This window comes from Nothobranchius furzeri, chromosome 3, assembly GCF_043380555.1.
Source record: "Nothobranchius furzeri strain GRZ-AD chromosome 3, NfurGRZ-RIMD1, whole genome shotgun sequence".
Lineage (NCBI taxonomy): Eukaryota > Metazoa > Chordata > Actinopteri > Cyprinodontiformes > Nothobranchiidae > Nothobranchius > Nothobranchius furzeri.
Window position 1 is genome coordinate 6,092,567 of NC_091743.1, and position 25,466 is coordinate 6,118,032.

A 25,466-nucleotide genomic window follows, 5' to 3' on the forward strand; every position below is an offset into this window, starting at 1 on the left:
CAGGAAATGAAAGACAAATGATTTAATTCACATTTTAATTTCAAATCAAGTTCATAAAAGTGCATCATCTGACTTTGGCTTGTTGCTTTCACACAAGCAGCTTGTGGATGTTGAAAGTTTGGTTAGCTGGTGGTGTCCTCCTGAGATGATGTGACTGTTAGCAGGTATGAATTTATGAGGGGAAGAAGCTGCCAGCTGTCAGAGGCGATGCTGAAGTGCACGGCGTCCACCTCAGACCGGACCTTCAGCAGCAGGTGGGACTGCGGTGGAAGGAAGAAGAGCACCCTGAACTCGTCCTCATTAGCTGGATGTGAGACGAGGAAGGGACAAAAGTGTTTTCCTACCAGCACATTCAGTTCCGCCTCCTGCAGCTGGCAGCAGAACAGGCTGACAGCACAGTCACCCGTTTCTGAGCTGATCTCCTCCCACAGCCTTTCAAACAGCTGCAGCCGCGCTTCTCCAGACCAGGACGGGGGAGTGGGGACAGGCAGGAAGGACTGCTGGAATGCCACATGGACATCAGGCAGAGGGGTGTGCCAAGAGAAGCCATCCTGGGTAGTGAAGATGGCGCTGACGCGTAGAGTGGTTGGGTATGGCTGCCGGGGCTTCAGTCTCAGCTGCACCACAGGTGGGGGTCTCCCTTTGAAGACACATGGGACATTGATGTCCTGCAGCTGTTCATAATGGTCATCAGTGAGGACAAAGTGGAGGCGGATATTGAACAATTGCTCAAAGCGAGGGTCTTGATCCTGCTTGTGGACCAGCTGATACTTCAGCGTGACATCTGGCATAAAGCCAGGCTCACCAAACTGAGATCTGTAAGCCTCCAGAACATCAGTCACATCCTCCGTTTCCTTTTCATGCAGCTGTCCACTTTCTCCTGGTCCCTCAGAAGAAACCAGGGTGAGACAGAGGACTGCTGTCTCCGTCTGGTGGACGGTTAGTGCACCTGTCAGTCCTTCATTCTCCGCCATGAGGCTGGACAGGGTTCGCTTTTTCACCTGCGGTCCATTATCTGCTGCTTCCTGCGCCAGCATCATGGCCAGCTTCTCCTGGGACACTGTGGTCAGGAGGGTGTAATAAAGGCGGGCGTGGTCCTGGATGTCTGCGTCTCCATAGTAACAGGCCAAATGCTGCAGAATGTCTGCCAGAGGGATGAGCAGAGAGTCCAGAGTTGGGTGGAGGAGTACACGGCGGCAGACTGCCAGAAAGCTGTTCCCCAGGCGCCAGTCCCCACCCACACCCAGCGGGGAGGTGGTGATGACACTGGACAGGAAGCCCAGGCTGCAGTGCTGACAGATCTCTCGTTCTTCTGCCACACGAGTCAGAACCTTAAGATGCCAGCTGAGGTCTTGCAGGGACAGCTGGCCCAGCAGGGCTTTGGTGATCCCCTTTTGGAGGCCTCTTAGGAGCCCTATAGCCCAGGTACACTCTGGGAGTCGCTCTTGGGTCTGGTTAGCCAGGTTGATGAGATGAGGAGCCAACCGAGTGTGCCGCAGGTAGAGCCGACACAGCTGCTCACTCAGGTCCAAGCAGTAACTGTGAACCTGGCTGAAGTACAACAGGAAGAGGAAAGCAGCTCTGAAAAAGGTCACAACTATCTCTCTGCTGCCTCCACTCTCCACAATGTTCAGCATTGAAGTCAGGTGGTCGTACAGGTAGACCAGCCCCCTGCTCTCCTCCACTCCCTCCTCCAGATAGACCAGAGACTGCAGGTGGAGCCGAGCCAGCATGGTGGCGCTGTCGTTGAACACGGTGGGCAGCAGGGTGGAAGCGAGCTGTGGCGTCAGCAGCACTGGGAGGGCCTCGTCACTGTCGCTGCAGCTGATTGGACGGTTTTCTGGGAAGTGCAGAATGCAGTCCATGTAGAAGAGCTTCTCAGGTATGCTCAGGAGGGGGTGCTGGGAGAGAACCAGTAGCCGCTTCAGGAGAAAGGTTTCATCTTCAGCGCTGAACAGGCTGTCAGTGAAAGCACACTTCATCAGCAGAGTGGCGTGGAAAAGACAAACCTGCAGGAAGACAACCAAAAAGGACAAGTCAGAGTTAGAAGGTGTCAGAAAGGACAAGTTCAGCTGATGTCCACCAGAGGACACAGCAGAACTGGAACAGATATACAGATATGAACAACACTGTTGGTACCCTTCGGTCAATAAAAGAAAAACTCACAATGGTCACAGAAAAAAACTTGAATTTGACCAATAATATAAATAGTTCTATGAAATTTAACCAATGAACATCAGACATTGCTTTTCAACCATGCTTCAAGAAAATCATTTAAGAAAATAAACTCACGGAACTGGCCTGGACAAAAATGATGGTACCCCTAGAAAAAACTGAAAATAATGTGACAATAGTGTGTCAAGGTTTGTCCACTGATTAGCATCACAGGTGTCTACAATCTTGTCATCAGTCTGTGAGCCTATATATAGGCTTCCAGGTAGTCACCGTGTTGTTTGGTAACATGGTTTGTACCACACTCAACACGGACCAGAGGAAGCACAGGAAAGAGTCGTCTCAGGAGGTAAATCATAGACAAGCATGTAAAGGCTATAACCCCGGCTTTCCACGGGAGCCGTCAGCAGCACGTTACTGCAGCAGCACGTCATAGCTGCTGATAGGAACCGCTGTGGTCAAGAACCTTTTCCACTGGAGCCGTCAGCAGCGCGAGTCGGCCGCGTCTCAGAAGCAGCATGTCGCGGCCTTTACGCGCCGGTTCTATTTTCTACGCGCGACGCCTCTGAAACGGGTCAACTTCGACATTTTTGGGGAAGGAAAGACAGGAAATCGGACGCGGAAAAGGAGAGAAGCTACCGAGATTTTCAGAATAAAGAACGTACTGCTTTCCGGTTGCTTTACTTTTAAAAAAGGTTACTAACTGTGCGTCCCCGTGAGAAGTTATCACCTAGCTAGCGGTCTCCGTTGTTTTTCAGGTCCGTATTGGCGATTATAAAACGGACAGAACATAAAACACAAACCATGTTGTAATTTTCTCCTGCTTGTTGTTGTGTTTACTGACGAAGTCACTCGTGTGACTTCGTGCTCGGTTGGTGACAGCTGCTCTCCTGCTGCTTCGCGTCTCGTGGGAAGGGCCAAGCAGCAGCTTACGCGAGCAAGACGTGCTGCTGCAGTAACGTGCTGCTGACGGCTCCCGTGGAAACCCGGGGTAAGACCACTCCAGATCCACGCAGCTGGATGTTCCTGTTACCACAGCTGCACATATTAGTCAGAAATCTAATCGGGACTGTAGCCAACCTCCCTGGATGTGACCACAGGAGGAAAATCGATGACAAATTAAAGAGACGGATAATCTTATTGGTAACAAACTAACCTAGGCAAACTTCTGAAGAGATCCAAGGTGAAGTTCAAGCTCAAGCATTATCAAAGTCAGACTGCACCATCTGTCATTTGAGCCAAAGTGACTCATAACTGGGAGATGACCAGGAGGACACCATTGTTAAAAACAAATGATAAAAAGCCAGACTGGGATATGCCAAACTACATGTTGACAAGCCAAAAAGCTTCTGGGAGAATGTCCTACGGACAGATGAGTCAGAAATAGAACATTTTGCAAAGGTGCATCAGATGTTCACAGATGGAAAAATAAAGAAGTAAGTAAGCTTTATTTATATAGCACCACTCACGGACAAAAAGGTCACAAAGTGCTTCACAAGTTCAAACGACACATACAAAGGATACTATAAAATACAGTCACAATATACATAAAATGTAGTATACAGCTCTGAAAGTCAGCACAAGAATTTTTAAATTGATGCAAGAAGAAATTGTGAGCCAATGAAGATCTTTTAGAATGGGGGTAATGTGGGCTCTTCTGTTGGCACGGGCCAGTATTCTAGCTGCACAATTTTGGACTTGTTGTAAGCTGGACAACTCTTTTTTGTTTAGACAAGAAAATAAATTGTTACAGCAGTCTAAACGGAATGATACAAAGGCGTGAATAATCAACTCAAGATCATTTTTGGATACACTGTTCTGAGTTTTGAAATTTCTCTCAAATGGTAAACAATTTCTAGTCAACTGCTTTGAGCGATGCTCAAGAAACCTTCCTTTGTCAAAGAAAACACCAAGATTTCTAAGGCTTGGTTTAACAGACAAGCTCAAATCACCTTAGTGATGGAGAATCCCTGAAATAATATTATCAGGGGCAATCACCAGCACTTCAGTTTTGTCTGAATTCAGCTGTAGGGCATTTGCACCAAGCCACTGTTTGATGCACTCGAAACAAGTCAATAAGGAATTCAATTTTTGAACCGCAGAGGGCCTGAAGGAACAATACAGCTGAAGATCGTCAGCAAAGAGATTAAAGGAAACATCATCTGCAAACTCCCGCATCAACTTTCCTAAAGGAAGAATGCAAAGCAAGAACAAAACCGGGCCCAAAACAGAGCCCTGGAGTACTCCACACAACAATTCAGTTGAGTCGGACAAGATCTGGTTGACTGAGACACTCAGGCTTCTACCCAATAAATAGGATGAAAACCATGCCAGGACTGGACCTGACATCCCAACCAAATCTCGGAGTCTACTCAACATGATCTCATGGTTGACCGTGTCAAATGCAGACGAGAGGTCTAACAGGACTAGCACAGTGCATTTCCCAGTGTCTGCGGACATCAGAATATCATTGGACGCTTTAAGAAGTGCAGTTTCCATAGAGTGGTGCTTACGGAAACCGGACTGGAACCTGTCAAAAACATAGTGATCCTGTAAGAAAGATACCAATTGTTCAGAGACCACTTTCTATAAAACTTTAAGACAAGAATGGGAGTTTTGATATTGGTCTAAAATTTTTAGGATCTGCTGGGTCCAAATTTGATTTTCTGAGAAGAGGTTCCACAAAAGCATGTTTAAAGCAACTGGGAAAAACACAAGAAAGTGAAAGATTAATCAGTTTAGTAACCCAAGGACCAGTGGCATCAAACACTTTTAAAAGGAGTTTACAAGGTAAAACATCAGACAGACAAAAAGAAGGCTTCATTGTGGTTACCAAGGCTAAAATATCATCCTGTGTTACAGGTGACAAAGAAGACCACGAATGAGCAGCCAGTTCATCAACATCATCGTTACATGATAGGAATGACGAAAGTTTGTTCTTAATATCCTGAATTTTGTCAGCAAAGTAATTAAGAAATTTGTTAGCATCAGCTTTGTTAAAAACAGGTGTAAGAGGAGCAGCAGGACCTACAATAGAGCTGATGGTGTCAAATAAAACTTGTGGTTTTTTTCTTGTTTCGGATAATCAGCTGACGGAAGTAGTCAGACCTGGTCTTTTTTATCAATTCATTTAAAGAAGACATAAGGTCCTTAAAGTGCAGCCTATGGACCTCAAGTTTAGTAGACTTCCACAGGCGTTCCGTTTTCCTGCACAGTCTTTTCATGTTCTGAATGCTGTCATTTATCCATGGACAAAACGATTTCCGAGGTACCAGCTTTGATTTAAAAGGAGCAACCTCATCCAAAATGGATTTACAGAGACTCTTTAGGCTGTGAATAAAGCTGTCCACATCCTGAGATTCCAAGAGCAAATTAGAGTCAAACAGTTCAGAGAATCTTGCTGCTGTATTCTCTGTAATGATGCGCCTTTGTGATGTGATCTCAGGAGGCGTGGACTCAGGATTGAAGAGCAAACTGAAAAGAACACTGTCCCTACTGTGAAACATGGAGGAGACTGCTGTGTTCTGTGCTGCAACTATCACAGGGCGCGTGTCTGAATCCAGGGATGCTTGTGAGGATGTGTCCTTACCGGTCCAGCTAGGTCGGGTCCTTGCTCAACCGCTAAAACCGGAAGCCAGTGGCTCTAAATTCGGACAGTCTACCCTTCACCTCTATGGCAGCCTGTAGGTCCTGCCATGGCGGCAGCTAACTCGCAAAGGAAAAATGCTAAGCTAGCGAAAATCGAGCAGGAATATGTAAGGAGCTACAGCAGCTTTACCTCCATCACAACCGTTTTCAAGTAAAGTAATTTTGTTTATTCTACAAGTTTTCAGGACTCACATGTTAGCTTCAGAGCTACAGAATGAACTGGTTAAATGTACACTAGAGCCCTGCGCGGGACTGTTTTCTTCATCCCGCTCCTGCCCGCTCCCGCTGAATTTCTGACCATTACCGCCCGCACCTGCAACGTGTGTGTTACACTCCCGCCCGCACCCGCAGTGTGCATGTCCACTCCCGCCCGCAACCGCAAAACTCGGAGAAATTATTACCTCACAATAAAAGAGATGTATTGAGTTTGTGTCCTCAACATGTCATTTTATAGAGTATACCAGGGATCGGCAACCCTCGGCTCTTCCATCCATCTGATGCGGCTCTCTGTGCTTGTAAAATAACGAATGGATATTTAAATAAAATGCTTTATATTTTACTGACTTAATTTTATATCTATGTTGATTCTAAATGTAAAGATTGTCTGCGTAAACCTGAACAGTTCCAATCCGGTCTTAAGACCGGGTTGACGGGTCACGCATTTGCGTAATCATATCGGCGCTTTCTGAGGATGTGAGATTCTGGGACTCTCCTCAGACAGGCTCAGGGATGTGTCGCCACATTGGAGACAGGAACAAGCGCTATTCAGCCAAAGTTTCATAATCAGGGAAATTTTTCTAAGTGACAAGTCTCTCTGAGAGACCGGGTTTGGAAAACACTGGCTTCAGTGGGAGGAATCTTTCCGCATGCGCTCTGGTTCTGCGACGCGCTCCAAGCCCCTCTCCACATCTTCAGCTCGCTGTGCACCTTACGTACGTGCTGACAGTGAGCTGCGCTGAACTCAGTGTCCAGCTCAGATGTTCAGATGGGAGTCATTTCTTGGGCGATTTAGCTACATCTGCGTCAGTTCGTCTGCATGCGTCGGGGTAATTCTTTCTATTCTTTCTCCGTCAAAATAAACGGTCAAATACGGGAACTGTCCGGTCAACACAACACAAGTCCTGCTTTTAACTGTTTTGTTTTCTTGTGAAAATTGTTGGAAAGAGATAAAATTGAACTCCACCAGAGCCAGTGCGCCGTTAACTCCGTGACTGTAAATGAGGGGAAAACAAATTGATCGGATCCTGCACGTCTTTTAACACATTGGTCCGGTTTGACGCACTTTGTTTTCATTTAGTTTTTAACCCTTTAATGCCGATGCGTCACCATCACCGGTGACGCCTGGCACATTTGATTTCAAATAACTCCTCGCTACTTAAACTCTAAAATTCTTAAAAAAAAACATAAAGGAGCTACTGTGTGGTGCTTAAATGGTTAATGAAGTCAAGGCCGTTTCATATTCTCTTCTCCTCTCTAATCAGGCAGTGATCGGGGTCGCTATTCTACGAGACCTGAATGAGAAATATTAACACAATCGGAGAAACTCCTCCAAATGTCTGACTTGCCTTGCTTTGGTTTTTGTGTCATAAAGACCTTGTTTCAGCTTCTTTTCAACATCAGTTGCCGACTCCATCATACTCATCCCGATCCCGCAACTGTTACTTTTAGCCGACCGTTCCCGCCCGCAGCAAAGTTCACACCGCCCGCTCCCGCAAGATTTGTGTTGGGTCCTGCGGGACGCAGCGGGACCCAATCCCGATGCAGCCCTCTAATGTACACAACACATTACTACAGAGCATTAACATGTAGGTAATTAATATAAACCAAATGCATTATAAATGTTGAATGCAGTAGGATGTTCTCTAATGTTAATTGGACCTTAGAACACCTATTTTAGATCTAGTGGATGTAAACGTTTTAAAAACAAGCTTTTTAATAAAACAGCATTGAAGATTTTTTAATGTGCATTTGTTTATTCAACATGAGCCCAATAATGATTAGATCTGTCTTAAAAATGTAAATTCTCTGTAGTTTTTATTTAACTATTCCCTGCTGCTTTTCTTTAAACAGAACAGAACCAGTGGACTGCAGGTTATGTTTTTAAAAAACCTGTATTTTTAATCTATTACAGGTCAGCATGCCCTATTCAGCACTTCTGCCTCTGTGCTGGTGAAGTTGTGGCCCTGGAGGATGAGCGTGAGGAAGATGCAGATGATGAGAGGCTGGTATGGAGGCGGTCAGCTGTGCTCTGTCCTGGAGAAGGTACCACCAGACCACCTCATGTATGTAGGAACCTCTATTTAAAAACATCACTGTGGTTTTATTTGCTGAAGAGTCACAATTGCTATACTAGTGGATCCATAAACCATTTCCTCATTTCATATTTCTGAATACGTCTTAGAGATGTAACAGCCGTCGTCTGAGCCAGCCCAGCAGGCCCTGTAGATGGACGATGGAGTGGACAGTGAGAGGAAGCGTCCTAAAGCTCTCTCTGCAGACCGTCCTGTATGATGTTCCTCTGACCAGAAACGTCCAGCCACGGGTCTGCTCCAGCCTCCATCCACGTCTGGATCCTCCTGCAGCAGATCCAGCTGCACTGTTAAAGACTTCCTGCTCACTCAGTTTAAATAAATAACCCAGGAAGAGTCACGCAGGTTAATCCTGCTTTAACCGTACATAACTGGTCCATACTGGTTTTGATCTGTAAATAATTGTAACGTATTATAAATAATCTTGTCCCTTTTACCTCCTTTCATTTTCTGTTCGTGTTCAAAAACATCTGTAATTAATAAATCTGGTGATAAAATCAATGATCAAAAGAGTTATCGGTCAGTATTTGTTTTAATAAATGTGTTTAAATACCAAACAACTAAATAACATTAACATCAGAGGAAGGCCTCCCTCCCAGCAGAGAGACCAACTCTTATCTGCCCCTGGGAGCCCCGTAATGCATAGCGTCATTTCAACATGGGGGTGTCCGCGACACGGTTTATATGCAGGTAGCGGCGCTGCGGCTGCTTAATATAGCGACTCGTTGCATTCTCCCTCAACCCAAATCCTCGGATCACGCATTTTAGCTAAAACGCTAACGTTAGCGTGCCTTGCGTTGACTGTAGAGTTGTGGGTGATGGTCACGCAGATGTGTCATGAGATTTGAAGCGTTGCTGCCTTTCACAGACACTTTTTCTGCACATGCTGCAAACAGGATAGCCGTCTTCTATCAACTGTCCCTCGGCATTCTTCAAATATCCAAAAGATGCCCGTACTTCCCACTTTGTCTTCTTTGAGGGATAATAATTGTTCTCCTGAGCGCTGCCGTCTCCTCCTTTGGCCATTATTTCAGCTTTAGCTTCAAGAAAGTTTTGGTTGTAAACAACAAAGTGCGCATGCGCCGCAGGTGTTGTGCCAAAGTAGTTACCCCCGTCAAAAATTGTTTCCCTTCGGTTTACACTTTGTTTTTGTTGGCGTTGCTATCACGGAATAGTTTATTTGCAAAATAAGTCACAGTATAACTAATAACTACAGAAACTTTAGAGAACATTAAACGTTAAATTAAGAAGTCTAAAAAAAGAAAATGTTCTCCATCCATGTTCTCTATCCTCTAATTTACAGGAATTTAAGTGGGAAGAGAGTAGAGTCATCCGAGAGTCCCAAATCAGTTTGAAGTTTATCATCAGCCAGGAGGGCCCCCACAGGGACCCCACGGACAGTATTCCCTTCCACCCTGATGTATAAAATGGGGAGCAGATACAGACTAATGGTCTCAGCTGGGCAGCGTAGTAGTAGTCGAGTAGGCATGGGAGGCCTAGTCCTTCCTCTTCTTTTCTTTTACTTTCAAATAATTTATTGGCAATCCTTGTGAAGGGTGACTCCCAAATATTTTATTGAGTCATAATCCCATTTCCAATTAAATGAGTTCCTTAATTTTTTTAATGGGTTGAAATTGAATGAAAGCACCCGAGTCTTGTTAATGTTAATCTTGTATCCAGAGTATAGACCATATTCCTCCAGTATGTTCATCAATTTTGGTAGTTTGGTCTGGTTGTGATAAAGCTATTAAAAGGTCATCGGCAAATAGAGATTTTTTGTTCTCCACTAGTAGTTGTAACTCCTTTTATATCCTGTCTCTGGCGGACCCATTGGCTCAGTGGCTCCATAAATAAAGCAAAGAGGAGTGGCGAAACACAGCAGCCCTGATGCGTTCCCCTGTGTAAATATAATGGATCTGTCAGGTAGGGCTGGGCAATAAATCGAAATTTTATCATTATCGAAATTTTTGACTCGTCGTGATAATTTTTCCAATGTCAATAAATTTGATTTTTTTTTTATGAAAAGATGTTTGTAGGTTGGCAACGTTCATGCCCCTTTAAGAAGCTGTACCACCTTGAGTCACATTTTTATGTGACTCAACGTGACACGTGTGACAGCCCATCTAGTGGACAACTTTTGTTTCTGCACATACCTGTAGTTATCGTCCATTTATTGTTATCAAGGTGAAATCCTCAATAAATCGTGATATTGATTTTAGGCCATATCACCCAGCCCTAGTGTCAGGTCACCAATAATCTTAAAGGGATTTTACGGAGTTCTGAATTTTCATGCTCGCGATTGACCCCTCAGGCAAAAAGCGTAACGGTAGCTTCAATAGTAGGCTCGTGCATGAGGCACACATGCTGTAAGTGCACACCCCTTAACGAAAATAACGGCTGAGACAGTCAGCTCCGTGTGTGTGTGTGGCCCGGAGGACAGAGGACAGGAGAAAGCACAGCTAATTAAATAATTTGATTCTGTTCCCTTATCTTCAGCACAGCCGACAAAGGTTTACGATGGGTCAGTCTGTCAGCTTCACAGATCATTCCCTTCCCTTGCTTGAAAAATTGTTCCAAAATGAAAGTTGAACCCACATCTTTTTTATCTGTGAATTCAATGGCGTTCGGCGAGTCTCAAATAAACATTTGGGCATCTTACTGTAAAAAAAATACCATTAATGTAAAAAATAAACTCTAAATAAATTTTGTTCACATCTAGATTCGAACCCGGATCTTCCGCACGGGAGTCTGTCTGCTTACTAGGTGAGCTAAAGCACCAGTAACGTGTCTTGTATCTGTGATATTTATATCCTTGATGACAGCTGAAACAACGTTCAAAGAACGGTTCGGAGCAAAAATAGCTATTTTGTTGCTAATTTGCAGGAAATATCTAGAAGAAAGTAGCTAAGGGTCCTCAGAAATGTAGCTAGGTTTGTCACTAGGCGTTAGGAACAGCGACAAAGTCGCTGAGTTGGCACTACCTCACTCTGCTGCTAAATCTACGGATAGCAAATGCTACGGGCTGTGCCCGAGCGTGAACGCGCATGAAGCACCCTGGTCGACCCGAGCATCTCTCTTTCTGTGATTTTACAGAAAAACAGGCAATCACAGTAAAAATGCCAGGGCTCATTCTACAGGACCAGGGCATTGCAGGAGAATGTATGAAGAAGACATTTATTATTTCTATACATGTTTTGGCTGTCAAACTTCTATAATGCCCCTTTAATTCGGGCCCGTGGCTTGTCATATAGTGCTGATATTGTTTTAATAATAGATTTGTGAAAACCGATCTTCTGAAGGTCTTCAGGAAGGACCATCTCACTGAATCAAAAGCTTTTTCAGCATTGAGATTTATGATTAATGATTCCATTCCCTGCATGTTTATGTCTTTAATAAGAAGTAGTGCTCTCCTATTGCTGTCTTGAGTTTGTCTTTGTCTAATGAAACCTGTTTGGTTATGTATTAAATCAGGTAATATTGAATCTAATCGCTTTGATAAAATGGAGGTGAACAGTTTGTAGTCAATGTTTAAAATACTTATAGGTCTGTAGTTTCCACAGTCCATTTCCTTCCCCTCTTTAGGAATAACCGAGATAGTGGCCTCTCTCCACGAGGGAGGAATAACATGCTTGTTCAGGACCCAGTTAAATATCCTCGCTAATGTTGGGATTAATAGATCTTGCATTGCTTTTAACACATAATGTGGGGGTCTATAAACGAGACCCTGTTGAGCTTCTCTTGAAGAGCTCGAGGGGGAAGTCCGCAGTCCTGTTTCCAGAATGAGAGGCCCTTAACAGCAGCATACTGGAAAAGATCCCCAGCCCCGATCTGCTCTTTAATTCGATGAGTATCACTGTTCTTGATAGAAATTTCCTCTTAAATGCGTCCGGCTCTGCGGGAGGAGGGGATCGGAGCCAACAAAGCGGGGGCCGGGGGGGGGGGGGGGGGGGGGGGACCACATCTCTCTACCTACTGCGACTTCGGAGGTGCAGGGGAGGGGCACCTGAAGGCCCTCAGCCTCTCTCTGCAGCCACTGTCCCAGGCAGTGGTGGTCGCCCTTCTCTTTGCGCCCCTCTGTGGTTTCCTCCAGGTCAGTTGACGAATCTGCTCCATCAGCGTTTCTGGAGATTTAGCAATCCTCACACTGTAGCCCCTGGCCGCCATGTCTTCAGTTGTTTCTTCACTGTTGTCGTAGATTTTTATCCCTTCTTTATATGAAACTTTCAACCTTGCCGGGAAGAGCGTCTGGAATGGAACTTTGTTTTCCTTGAGCACTTTTCGGACCTCTGTGAACTCTCTCCTTATTTGGAGAATAGCATGTGGGAAATCATGGTCTACTTTAATCACATTCTCCTTCCATTTTATTCCCTTGCTCTGCCATGCCTTGCGGACGACCATTTCTTTAGTCTTGTAGCTCAGAAACTTTACTATAATGGAGCGGAGCGGGGCGGGGCACCGACCGGTGATGTGGGCCCTAGTGAGCGGTGTTCTCGCTCAATATGGAGATCGGCCTGCTCTTCGGAGAGTCCGAGTTCTTCGCGGAGGAGGTTCCCCACAAATTTCGTCACCGAGGCACTTTCACTTTCTGCCCCCTCTGGAACTCCATAAATCCTTATATTTTCGCATCTAGTTCGACTTTCCAGATCCAATACCTTTTCCTCTAGCTGCATATGTAGCTTTAGCATGTCTGTTAAAACTCGATCCGTATTTTGAGTTCTGTCCTCCAGCTTTCCGATTCACTCTTCTGCTTCACTCAGTCTGGTGTTTACCTATGCGATTTCTTCTTTTATCGATTCGAGCTACTCTTTGTTTTCTTTTCGGAACCCTCTCAGCCCGTGTAAGATCGCTTCCAGATCGCTCATTGCTGTGGTCGTTGTTAGCTGATCCACGGTTAGCATTAGCCTTCCGTAGCTCAGTTAGGTCCTCTTAGGTCCTAGCGAGAGCTGCTCTTCAGGGATTTCCACCGGTTTTCAATGCTCAGTGAGTTTCTAGCCCCCTTTCTAATGCTCTCTGAATGTAGTAATTACTCAACTTGTTGGGGGCTGTACAGTATTACTGGGGGTCTGACGGGAGCTCTCAGCACGCAGCCGTCGCCATGTTGTTCCGACCGGAAGCCCTATTGTCAACTTTTTACCGGGGTTTACTGCTACACCGGTTACCGTGACAACCCTAGTATCAACTAGCGAGAAAAGTAATTTTTTTCTTTTTCTGCAGCAGTTTTAACGCTTTTTGGTGCACTGCTGCTGATACAGCGCCCCTATAGTGGTGCAACGCTGCAACTGCAGTTAAAATAACATCCATATAGCTGGGGGCAGAGTGAAATCAGGCTGAGGCGGCACAAAAATAGCTGGAGGCGGCCGCCACGCAACTTTGAACCCAGGAAAAACCCTGACGAATCGTTTGATTGCAATAATTGCCTCAGAAGGTTGTGCAACAAAATATTAAGTTAGGGGTGTACCATCTTTTAGGGTTACCATTTTTAAGTTGTAAAATTCACATCTCTAGAAACAATCAAGGTCTACGGTTCGTCAGACTGATGGGCTTGACACACAAAAGGCGAAAATGCGACAATCGCAGATCTCCCTCCTGATAAGCGACACACGGAAAACGTGCATGTGAAATTTTGCCCTTGTGCATGTGTCGTGAACAGGTGAGCCACGCGATCCTAGAAAGTTGAGAAAATTTCAACTTTTCATTGCTGTCGCTCAGACAAGGACCAATCAGTGGAGGCTTCATTGACTGACCAATGAGCAGACTGGATGCTTCTCAGTACATTTTCGGGCAAACGTGAAGAAAAAGTTGATACTTGCCACGCCAGATTTTCTAAAGCTTTACAACATTTCTACAAAAGAACAGAGATCTTCACAAAAAGGAGGCGGCATGGGAAATTGTCAGTTGGTTGTTGGTGTGGTCTCATTCACTGGCTTTTTTTCTGTTCGTAACATGGGATGAACCCATTCATGTATTTTTCTTTTTTTATACAGTAAAGCCAGAAGTAGGACTTCACTTAACTCAACAAAACCTTCATATCTACCGCTTTTTAAAACTCTGAACTGCTTTAACTACTAAACGCTCCCTCCAATCAAAACAACGCAAGACTCACTAGACTCCTTAGAACAGAGCACGTCACTGGCTTTTGCTGCTGCCGCATGTCGCCTCCCGTGTGTCAGGTTATCAAAGCGATAGCAAAAGCCTTTACTGATTGCAGTCGTTTGTTACCTCCCATGTGTCGAGCCCATAAATTAACAGAATGTGTAAACGCAGATCCAGCTACCTGCTCAATGGTTGCTCTGGGTAAGAATCTAACCCTATGTGACACAAACCTCACTGGTTCCGAGCAGTCGCAGCAGCTGAGCTCTGAATATGGTTGGAGGGATACCAGGAACCATGGCGACCACCTCCGTCAGTCTGTGTAGGAGAGCAGCCTGACACAGAGGCGTGAACAGGTAGGACTCCTCCAGCAGGGAGGAGAGGACAGATCTCAGCTCCTTACAGTCAGGCCCGGTGTGCAGCGTTGGCATCATCCCCATGGACCCCTGGATGAGAGAGGACAGCATGGCTGAGTCTTTGCTGTCTGTCTGGAAAGCATCCTGGTCTACTTCCCAAGCAAAGGATGTGTTTCCTCCCAGAAGACATTTCAGGTGCTCAGCCCCAGCTCCTGGCTCTTGAGTCAGCTGATACACGGCATTCTTCAGCACCACAGTCTGGAGGCCTGCATAGACCTGGTGGAGCCTGGAGGTCTCCTGCTGCCGCAAACCACTCAAGAGCTCCAGCCGTTGGGACAGAAGTCCGGGGCAGCAGGTCTCCATCTCCTGCAGGCAGTCGCAAGCTGTGGCTCGGAGCGAGCGTGATGTGTCATCGTTGTGGACGTCACTGACATCCTGAGCTACCTGAAAGAGCAGGTCTAGAAAGTCTAGTGCCACATGGGAGCGGCTACGTACACAGGAAGTGCAGATCAGAACACAGGTGAGGGCCACAAGGAGGTGGCTGCGAAACTGAGTGGACTTTCGAGGACACTGGGCAAACACGGACATGAGATCCAGAGCGGTCTCCTGTCCTACAGAGTCTGAGGAGCATAGCAGGTCTGGATACTCACAGAGTGGAGACAGCAGGAGCACCTGGAGAGAGATGGACACCAGGGATCAGACATTCACCAGAATGACAACATCAGAAGACCCTGACCCTAAATCAGGCCTTCTTCATCTCAGTTAAAATGACTTTACTGCAAGCAACACCATTAAAGGTGAAACACCAACATCACTTTGAACAGAATGTAGAGGCGGCAGACATGTTTACTTGTTAGTGCTTAAGCTTTAGTTTCTGCGCCGTTCTTCAGCCTCTGACCGTAAATTGGCTCGCTGCTGCCGTTACCTTGAGGTTGAAAGTGGCCCGGTCATCCCGGAGCTCCCGCAGCAACTCTGTCAGGAATACCTCCACGTTGGTTTCCGACAGGAAGCGAGTCGGACCGCCGCTAAAACGGCGCATTCTGCCGTACCAGTTCTCCGCCATCTTACTTCAAATCTTGAACTTTTCCAAAGCCTCCAGCGGCTCACGTCAACGACTTCTTATAAAGGTACTGCAGCCTCCGCTCTGTTCACGGGTTCAGCTGCTCTCCATGTCTGTGTACTGTGCTTACCACCCTAACTTCCGTGTGTCATGTCACGGGTCCAGGGCAAAACAATACCATATATGGAAAGGACACAATTGCTTTCCGGAACTGAAGGGGCGCTATTTCTGAGAAGGCCCTAGCTGCCATAGATAAAAACACTAGATGCCTCGTCCCCGTTGGGATGCGACCGAACGTGGCGGCCATCTTACCTCAGACAGCTGTCCCCTTTCTTGACGTGGGAGTGTATGATGCATGTACTATTTAAACAACTCTAACTTGCTCAAAAGGTTAGATTTGTTATAAACGCAAGAGATATGAAATAGGATGTGTTTGGCCCAGAAAATCCTGTTATTTCACTCCACAAAGCATTTAATTTTCACAAATGACACATTTAATTGTAAGCTACAGTAACTTAAAGTATACATAGCCTATTATTATATTATATAGATCTCTCTCTCTCTCTCTCTCTCTCTCTCTCTCTCTCTCTCTCTCTCTCTCTCTCTCTCTCTCTATATATATATATATATATATATGTGTGTGTGTGTATATATATATATATATATATATATATATATATATATATATATATATATATATATATATATAATTTCCTGGTTTGTGAAATAAGATTTGTTTAGAGATGAGATTTCAAGGTTATTTTGAGGTAAAGCCCACATAAACAGAACACAGATACAAAGTGTGCACCCCAACAAATAAGGCAAACAACACCCAAATCAAATCAGTCAGCCAGAACCGGCCCGCCAGCAATAAAATTTCACCCAGCAAATTATTTTGTATTTTCACTATTTCTTAACTTTTGTTTTCTTATTTATTGACTTTCATTTATTAATTATAAGCTCTTTGGAAATGCTTTCTGAAAAAGTTAGGAAGTAATCCAAAAATAGATTAGGTTAATAAACAAGATGGATTACAGTAATGAATAAGACAGATGGATAATGGACTGATCTTGTGAAGGAGATTTTCAACATTCATTAAACCAGATAAACAATGTATAGAAGAAGGTAGCAGCAGCAATGGAACAGCAGTTTCTAATTATGTTATTTACATAAAAACAATTAACAGACTGAATAATGTACAAGTCTAGGTTTTCTTTGCAACAGTTACAAATGAAAGGTGATCCCACGTTGTCTCGATTTGTCACAGCGGCGATTCGAGCATCCGTGGGCTGCACAAAAGTCAGCCATGTTGACCCTCAAGCCTCGCAATAAAAGTGTATTTCTGCAAACATAAATCCAGAAATGTCCTGTTTTAATATATCCCAATATAAGTTTTGTGTAACAAACCAAGATGCTTCAAAATCACGGGCAATTTAGCATTAATTTACTTAAAATACAATGAGCGACTCCCACTGAGGTAAATAGTCAACTTTGATTTGCTAAGCAGTGCACCCACCGTAGCCTCGTCATCTCCAAGCCAAGTTAGACAGCTAATAAATACAGAAACATCCACAAACAGCCATTTACACAACAATGTGGCTGTCATAAAATCGTTATTGGTTTTGTAGAACCTCATGAAATATCGATTGTGATCTCAACCTGAATAACATGTAAATAGCCTAGGCGGGACTCACGGTTCACAATTAAGCCACTTTCAAAAGCAAAAGCGTTACTTTCAACATGTGCAAGTATGTTGTCTCAAGCCCATGTGTGCTAAGGTTTGTAACAAGGCAAACCGCTTGTAAATCCATTATTAATAGTAATAGTAATATTAATAGTAATTAAAATTGCGCCCACATTTTCTAAGTTAACACACATCTCTTCAGTGGCGGACTGGTAATCGGGAGAAACGGGAGATTTCCCGGTGGCCTGGCCATTAAACTGGCCTGCTCAGTGATTGCCAATCATGACGTGCGTAATATCTAAATGAGCAACCCATCATGCAGCTCATCAGGGCATCTGCTGTCCTGATGCTCGCACAACCGGAGCAAACTGGACACAAACACACCCCCTCCTCTCACTTTGTCGGGGTCTGGCAAAGCGCTGCAGACACCCACCACCCCAGAGCGGCTAGCACCACCGCACCTTTGGCCCCAGAGGCAAAATGGACCCAGACGGACCAGGAAAGGTGGAGCAGAAAAGGAGAGATTGAAAAAGGAAGAAAGCTCTGGCCACAGATGCATGTCCAGGCTGGCCTGTATGTGATCATGTTGGGAGAACCGGTTTAAGGTGGAGTTTTTGGGCCAGTTTAATTATGACGCAGCGCGCAATGCCGGGCACGTGGGGTGGGGTGGGGAGGGAGAAACAGCGGCTTTCAGGAACGGATCATGATGATCAGGTTCTGATGATCAGATCATCAGACTCATCCTTTTGGGACAGAGAGCAGAGCTTTGGACCGGTACCAGCACCGCCGCCACTTCTAAATATAACCTTTCAGCATGCCAGTACTTTTTCTAGGGTACAGTGCATACCGGTAAATTTTCCAGGTATTCATTAGTCGAAATCTCAGAGATTTTTGAAAAGATATCTGTGTGTCCTCTAACATGAGTCATCCACAGTCTGGCACGAGCTCCATGAAGGGCCGCATTTTGCGCAAAAGGCGCATCACTGCCGCGAGGCGCCACGCGTCACCATCAGCTCAGGCAGAGGAGAGAAATTAAAACCGTTTCCCCACACCGTATACATTCCTGCAATGACTGACAGCAGCATCAGCTGACCAACCAGTGGTTAAACGCTCCGACAGGCAGGTACATCCATGGAGGAGAAACGGTTTCCAAACGGAAATATGGATCGTGAGCAAACACAAGACGTAAAAGGAGTGTGCTTCACTTGAAATGTTGTGGCCATAAACATCCAGCTGCTGCTGGTCATGAGACCGATGAGATGATGATTGTCATCTGGACTGATCTGGATTAGATTTCACATCAGCCCTGATGATCATTTATGACATTTCTAGTTAAATGCATAAACCTTCACCTCTGGCTTATTTTGTCTTTGGTTCATAGCCTTTAAACCCCTCGTATTATTATTGGTGTTTATATGAATATTATGTGGAAAACATCCATATATACTGGTCTGCCAGTATATATGGATGTCAGAGGTGTGTGCAGCTGCAAAAGGCTACACACACACACACACACACACACACACACTTTTATGTCTCTGCTTGTGGTGTGATTCTCTTGACCCAGACATGGAGTCTGGTACCTGTAGTTCAGGTGGACGATGGTGTCTGGCCTATTTCATCTCATGTGCAGGAGGCACGTTTAACAGAATAAAATAGAATTTCAGTTCATGCAACAGAAGCAGAGATTCTAGCAGCAGAACACAAATATTTATATTTTAGAGGAAAAAATCGGGGCACATGTGAAGTTTTAATGTAGTTGTTTTACACTTTTACGTCAATGGGCGCCAAAACCCGACCCACTTTTTAGTGTTTAGCGTGAATTGGGCGGCGGCCTGGGATGGTTTCAAAATTCCCGGCCTGAATTAATGTCCCAGTCCCAGTTATTTGCTCACTTATGTACTCCGCACTCAAAGCCTTACAGTGTACTTTCTCTAAGTGCACTTTGCCGAAGACTGCAGGGCGCAGTGATAGGCCGTGTTCGAGATGAGCAGCGCCTGGCCTGGAGTACAGACGAGAGCAGACGGAAGCAGCAGGGGGAGTGGCTGAAAGCCGGCGTTTAAGTCGGACAGATTTTTCTACATGTGCAGCTCGGGGGTGACGATGGATGTAGATATCGGTTAGAGTTCATACTTGTTTAATTATTTATTTTAATTCTGGTGCCTGTTAGCAGCTGAAACACATCCTCACGTGCTCGTGGATATCATATATTGTATATGGAGACATGACTTTAATAATAAGTAAAGGTTATCAGCTGTAGCTTCAGTGTGCTCATAGGAAACGTGACAAAAGGACACAAAACACATTTCTCTTTATGGCCTATATACAGTAGTTGTCATCATCAACATAACATGATTTACAGAATACATGTGACCAACTAACATTTCATGTTCTACCACCGGATGTTCGGATCAAAATATGAACCAATCAGAACTTAGATCAGGTGAGAGCCAGGCGTTTCCCGTCATCCTCTAGGTTTTGCAGCAGAGGAGAGAGCAACTGCAGCGCCTTAATCCAAAATCTGTGGCCGCCTTGATCTCACAAGGTTATCGTTGCCTACGTATGCATGACGTCAGAGCAAGTCGGCGTCAAGTCGGACACAAATCTAACCGGCATGCACCGCTCGCCGATCACCGCTGGTCTAATCTGTGCAGAACTGGCTCATCTCAAACATGGCCATTGTATTGAGATTGGCCCTATGTAATTCCTATTTTCTTCCTCTTCCTGTGAGACTAGTGGGGCGGTGTCCTAGCGCCCCCTATGGATGAGCCGCCACCGCAGACAGAAGGGTGTCTACTAGAGCCCTGCACGGGCCTAAAATCTGAGCCCGTGTCCGGCCCGGCCCGAGGGGGTGGAGCCTCAGCCCGACCCGGTCCGAAAAGGTTTTCAGGATTCTCTGGCCCGACCCGAGCCCGACTTTTATTTAACCTTTCATAATGTTTTAACGTGATAGAATGCTCAGCGTTCTGATTATCTGTGAGAAGCGTTCTGCAGTTAAAAAAGAAAAACTAGAAAAGAAAGAAAAACAGCATCAATGCAGCTTTTTTTTCTAACAGCGTATTTTTCGAGCAGCAGATGAAATTTACGAATACTATATTAATTGGATGTGTTTGTAAATTTAATCTGCTCTGAAAATGCGCTCTCCAGTTAGAAAACAAACAGCAGTGAATGCTGTGATTTTTTTTTTTACTGCAGAGCAAATTTATTCACAGAAAAGCAGAATGATGCCGTTTTCATGAGAATGAACGAATGGTTTCTGACATCAAAGTGGACACAAAATGGCGTATGAGAATAGGGGCACGTTTCAATCAGCAGTTTGAGAATTCGTTTATATAGGCGCATTTATAAACCACACAGACCTTAACTGAGCTAACGGTGCGTGAGAAGCAGGCAGGTGCTGCTGCGTTTAAGTGTTTCAGTTATTTTTTTATGAATTCGATTAAAAATAAAGGCGCCCGGCCCGTGTCCGAGGTAATTACACAGTCGTCGGCCCGAAGCCTGGGCTTCGGGCCGGGCTCTGGTGTCTGCATCGGATGAGTGGGTATCCTTTAAAATCCAGTCCTCAGGCACAAATGACAAATGGCTCTAACGTCCTACAGGAACAATGTTCCACAACATGAGTCATCTGGAGGTGCGAGGTCATATGAAACACTGCACCATGGACGTAATTTTCACTTTAGAAGTGGGGGGGGACACGGGGGGGTGGGGGTGGGGTATCTTTACGGTATGTTCTAATGGGAAACAGGCTTCAACACAAACGGTTGTTTTCTGCTTGGTCCTAAAGCTCAACCAGTGTCAATTTAATATAAAGTAATATTGTTTTTGGATGGTAAAAAGCGCAGGGGTCAAAACTTGACTTTGGAAAAAGTGGGGGGGGACATGTCCCCCCTGTCCCCCCCCCCCCAAAATTACGTCCATGCACTGCACAGATACTTCAAAATTACTGTGGGAGATGAAGCTAGCAGCAGCAAAAAGAAGCAAGCTTACAGAGGCCTGGTACTTAGCGTGCAAAGCACAGAATTCCTGTGTGACCTTGGGCCAATGTATGATGCACTATCTGAACTGTCTCTGCAACCTGTCTCTGCAACTCCGGGACCAGCCAGTCACACTTTGTACAGACAACAGATCTAATTTAAGTTTAATGATGATCAGCACCAATGGGCTTCCTTTAGACTTTTTGAACCAAGGCAGTATGCTGCAACTAGATTGAAAAGCCATGATTCTGCCGCCCAAGGCAAAAGAAAATATGCTCCAAAGAAGCTCGAGTCCAAACCGATTTGGAAGCTTTTGTAGCCCAATGTTGTAATTATATGAAGCGGATTGAAAGCAGTTTCTATAAAGTGATTTTTTTTAAATATTCAAATTTATTTGTGAGGTTTGTACATTTTTGCACTCTATTTGTCTTTTGTTCTTCAAATTTTAAATAGAGTCCAGCTATTAATGACATTATACTCTGTGTGTGTGTGTGTGTGTGTGTGTGGGGGGGGGGGGGGGGGGGGGGATCTTGCGTTCGCCAGGGTCACTACAAAAAACTACACCACTGGTTCAACTCCTCCTCTACAGTGGGAAGCCCTCCTCCTGGGTGTAGTGGCTCCTGGGCTCCAGCACCAGGCTCTCTCACACGGCTGGTCCTGGACAGCGTCACGCTATGGAGCTTCGTTACCCGCTGGTATGGCTGTGCCTGGCCGTGGCTCTGGGCAGGTCGGACGTTAACCAGGGCCTGGTGCCTTTTGATTTCTTGTTCGACGCGGCGGTGGAAGCCTACTACAAAGGGGACTGGCTGTCGGTCATCCTGAACATGGAGAAGGCGCTCCTGAATAAAGCTACGGTCCAAAAAGTGAAGGCTCAGTGCCGGCTGAGCTGCGCCAACCAGACCGCTTTCGGTGAGCCCTTAGCGGGCCTGGGAGTTCCCGTACCCGGGGCCGGTTCGGTGGAGGATCTGGGCTTCTTTCAGAAAATCCTGAAGCGGGCAGACTGCGTTAACTCCTGCGAAACGGAGCAGCTCGGTTATCCATCCCTGCATCAAGTCGGCGAGGACGTGGAGCTGGAGTTCCAGAAGAGGACTCCTTATAATTACCTGCAAGTGGCTTACTTCAAGGTATTTTCCGGTTTACAGCAGGGCTGAAGGAAAAGAATCTGACATTAATCAGCGCGCGCGCACTCACACAGTCATGCCACGTCGTAGTAAGGTGAGCTGGAGACGGGAACTCCGGCTCTTAACCAGTTCTTAAGGCTCGGCTCACTAAAATGAACCGGCTCTTAAATCTCCAGAACAAAACTGTGCCTAAACATAAATGCCAATCAACAGTTTACATGATATCAATCGTTTATTTACATAACGTAAACTTAAATAACAGAGTGATACAAAAACGCATTTTAAAGAGACTATAAATGAGTTTGAAATGTTAATGTTCGCGATTGCCAGCTCTGTGAAGCTGCCCTCCGTCAGCTTCACAGAGCTGGCAAATAGGCTGCTCGGTTAGTGCTTCGTTTGTGCTGATTTGTGCAGGTAAAATTGACGTTTGTGCTGCTACGGTTTCTGAGATATTAAACTTTTATGTAGTGATGGGAATTCCGGCTCTTTTTAGAGAGCCGGTTCTTTTGTCTCAGCTCACCAAAAAGAGCCGGCTCTTTCGGCTCCCAAGTGGCTCCTCATATTTTCTGTTGCGTAGAGTACATTTATAACCAAAATAAAGCAAATCTATATGTAAAATGATTTACTAATGTAAAAAAATGCAATATATCAAATATTTATCATTTCTATGGATTTAATAACTGAACACTTTAAGAAATCTCCACTTTCCGACTGCTGGCGCTCATTTTCTCACTGTCTTCGTCGCACTCTCCTCTCTCTCGCTCGCCTTTTTCCTCCTCCTCATTCCCTCTCGTCTCCCTCCACCTGCTCTGTGGGTGGACAGTCTGGACACGCAGTTACACATGTTGACCAGTCGCCTGTATAGCTTTCACCAAAGCAAGAGGGGAGGGGAGGGGACGGCTCCCAATGATGAGCCGGCTCTTTGACGAGCTGGCTCCTGTGGTTCACTTCAAAGAGCCGGCTCTTAGAGCCAGTTCGTTCGCAACCGACACATCACTATTTTATAGGTCATTCAGAGTTCACCGTCTCCCCAGACTGCTCCAAAATGGACCATAATTGTCTACGCTTTTAGTGCTTCGTTTATGCTGATTTGTGCAAGTGAAACTGACGTTTGTACTGCAACGCTTTCTGAGATATTACACGTATTAATTTTGCACGATGACATCATCAAATTCCCAAACTGCTCCTAAATGGACCATATTAGTCTACTTTTTTAGTGCTTCGTTTGTGCTGATTTGTGCAGGTAAAATTGGCGTTTGTGCTGCTATGGTTTCGGAGATATTAGTATAGGATATTAGGATATTATTATTAGATACCGTAAATCCTCTAATACAGGCCCGGTCCTGTATTTGACTCAAGCTCATCAAGCTCCAGGCCTTTATTGCAAGGAGGGCAAGAAATAGAGGCAGGCCTCTATTTCTATTTAAGCAAAATGAACTAATGGTTCGCTGGAGTTTTTGACAATTAAAATTGCACCCACATTTTCAAAGTTAAACACATTTCTTTTAACAACGGTAGTTTCTGCTTCACCCCCCCCCTCCCCCCCCCCCGCGCAGCGGCTGCAAACTCACCGATGCGCCTGCAGCCTCTCGGAGTTCCTGCTGCTCTAAACATTAAAATTATTATTTCATTTTCTGTTCCTCACTTCTGATTACCTTCAATGGTGTCTGTTTGTTGCAACCACCAGGTACAAAAACTAACTTGTTTTTATTTGACTATTTTTCTGTCCTGCCTGTTTATTATCTTCCTGCATCTCCTCTCAGTCCTAAAGAAAAACTGCTACCTGGGTTCATATATATTCACCTTATGAGTTACCTTTGAACTGCAGTTCTAAAAGATCTACCAACCGCAAAAACAGCGGAGTGCGCGCTGCTCACCGACCGCATCAGTTAGGTGAAGTTATTGGAGGACAAAACAGGTGATGCGCCCTGATCCACAGCAGCGAAAAGCATCAGGCACAAATAAAAGAATAAAAGACAGAAAACATAAAAGGAAATGAGCCGACATGAACGATCACGTGTTAAATTAGTTTTTGAGGTGGCGACACCTGATTTGATAATGTTAATGTGGCCATGCTCAGGATGCAGATGTCTGGAGCACGTCAACAATCAGAGCTTTGCATGTGCAAGCTGGTTAAGGTTAGGATGGGGGTGAGGGGAAGGTTAAATTGCAAAAGGGTAAACGTCACAATTTGGTTAAATGTCCGTTTTACGGTGGGTGTCAGTACCGACACTCTGGAACAGCGCGTTGCCCCCCGATGCGCAGGAGCTTGTCACCTGCTGACAGCAGGCTGCTGTCTTTTCCGAGGGCTGCATCTTGCCGGTCATTATCACGTGACAGTGACTAGTCGATGATAGGCACAAAAAGTCACTATAGTGAAGTCGACTAGTGACTAGTTCATACAACCCCTGCTACTGCTCCCCAGTGTTCTGCAGCATAATCAGCACGTTCTCTTTGAACTTGATATCAAATTTTCGCCTCCTCTTCGTCTCCGCACAGTTAAAGTTACCCTCGCGGTCTATCACTGGCAAATCAAAAGTGAGACAGATGACACAACCGCCCCCTGTACTTGCTTGTTACCACATTCCACCCGGCCACAATAAGAAACCGGCCATTATTCACCTCCACCGACTCCGACACTGGCCAAAATATTATACCCGGCAGTTAATTAAATACAGGCTAATATTAGAGGATTTACGGTTTTAGGATAATTGGTATCAATTATGGTCCATTTTGGAGCAGTCCGGGGGGACGGTGAACTCTGAATGACCTATAAAATAAAGTTTAATATCTCAGAAACCATAGCAGCACAAACCTGCACAAACGAAGCACTAACCGAGCAGCCTATTTGCCTGCACTTTTGAAGCTGATGGGGGTCAGTTTCACAGAGCTCCAATTGCCCCCTCAGGCCAAATGCGTAGGCTCGTTCACGAGGCACGCACGCTGTACGTGCACACTTCTGAACAAAAACAACAGCAGAGTCAGTCTCGTACCAGTGCAATTTACAGGTTTAGACTGTTCTACACAATACTAATAAATTAGACAAATAATG

At 45.3% G+C, this 25,466-nt stretch overlaps 2 protein-coding genes across 2 annotated transcripts in view; one reads left to right on the forward strand and one right to left on the reverse strand.

The window, feature by feature from the left end:
• Nucleotides 1-18: 18 nt before the first annotated feature.
• Nucleotides 19-15,811, reverse strand: LOC107396978 (AP-5 complex subunit beta-1). The gene is made up of 3 exons (XM_015976829.3): nucleotides 15,501-15,811; nucleotides 14,453-15,247; nucleotides 19-2,009 (listed from the first exon to the last, which is right to left on the reverse strand). Exons 1-3 carry the CDS (start codon nucleotides 15,636-15,638, stop codon nucleotides 123-125), a joined length of 2,820 nt encoding a protein of 939 aa, XP_015832315.1. The 5' UTR covers nucleotides 15,639-15,811; the 3' UTR covers nucleotides 19-122.
• A 6,051-nt stretch (nucleotides 15,812-21,862) lies between these two features.
• The window catches only part of p3h1 (prolyl 3-hydroxylase 1), a 52,119-nt gene continuing 48,515 nt past the window's right edge, over nucleotides 21,863-25,466 (forward strand). Inside the window, exon 1 of the mRNA XM_070549138.1 lies at nucleotides 21,863-22,417. Coding sequence (XP_070405239.1) covers nucleotides 21,968-22,417 — 450 coding nt within the window. The 5' untranslated portion in view covers nucleotides 21,863-21,967. The remainder of the gene's footprint in view (nucleotides 22,418-25,466) is intronic.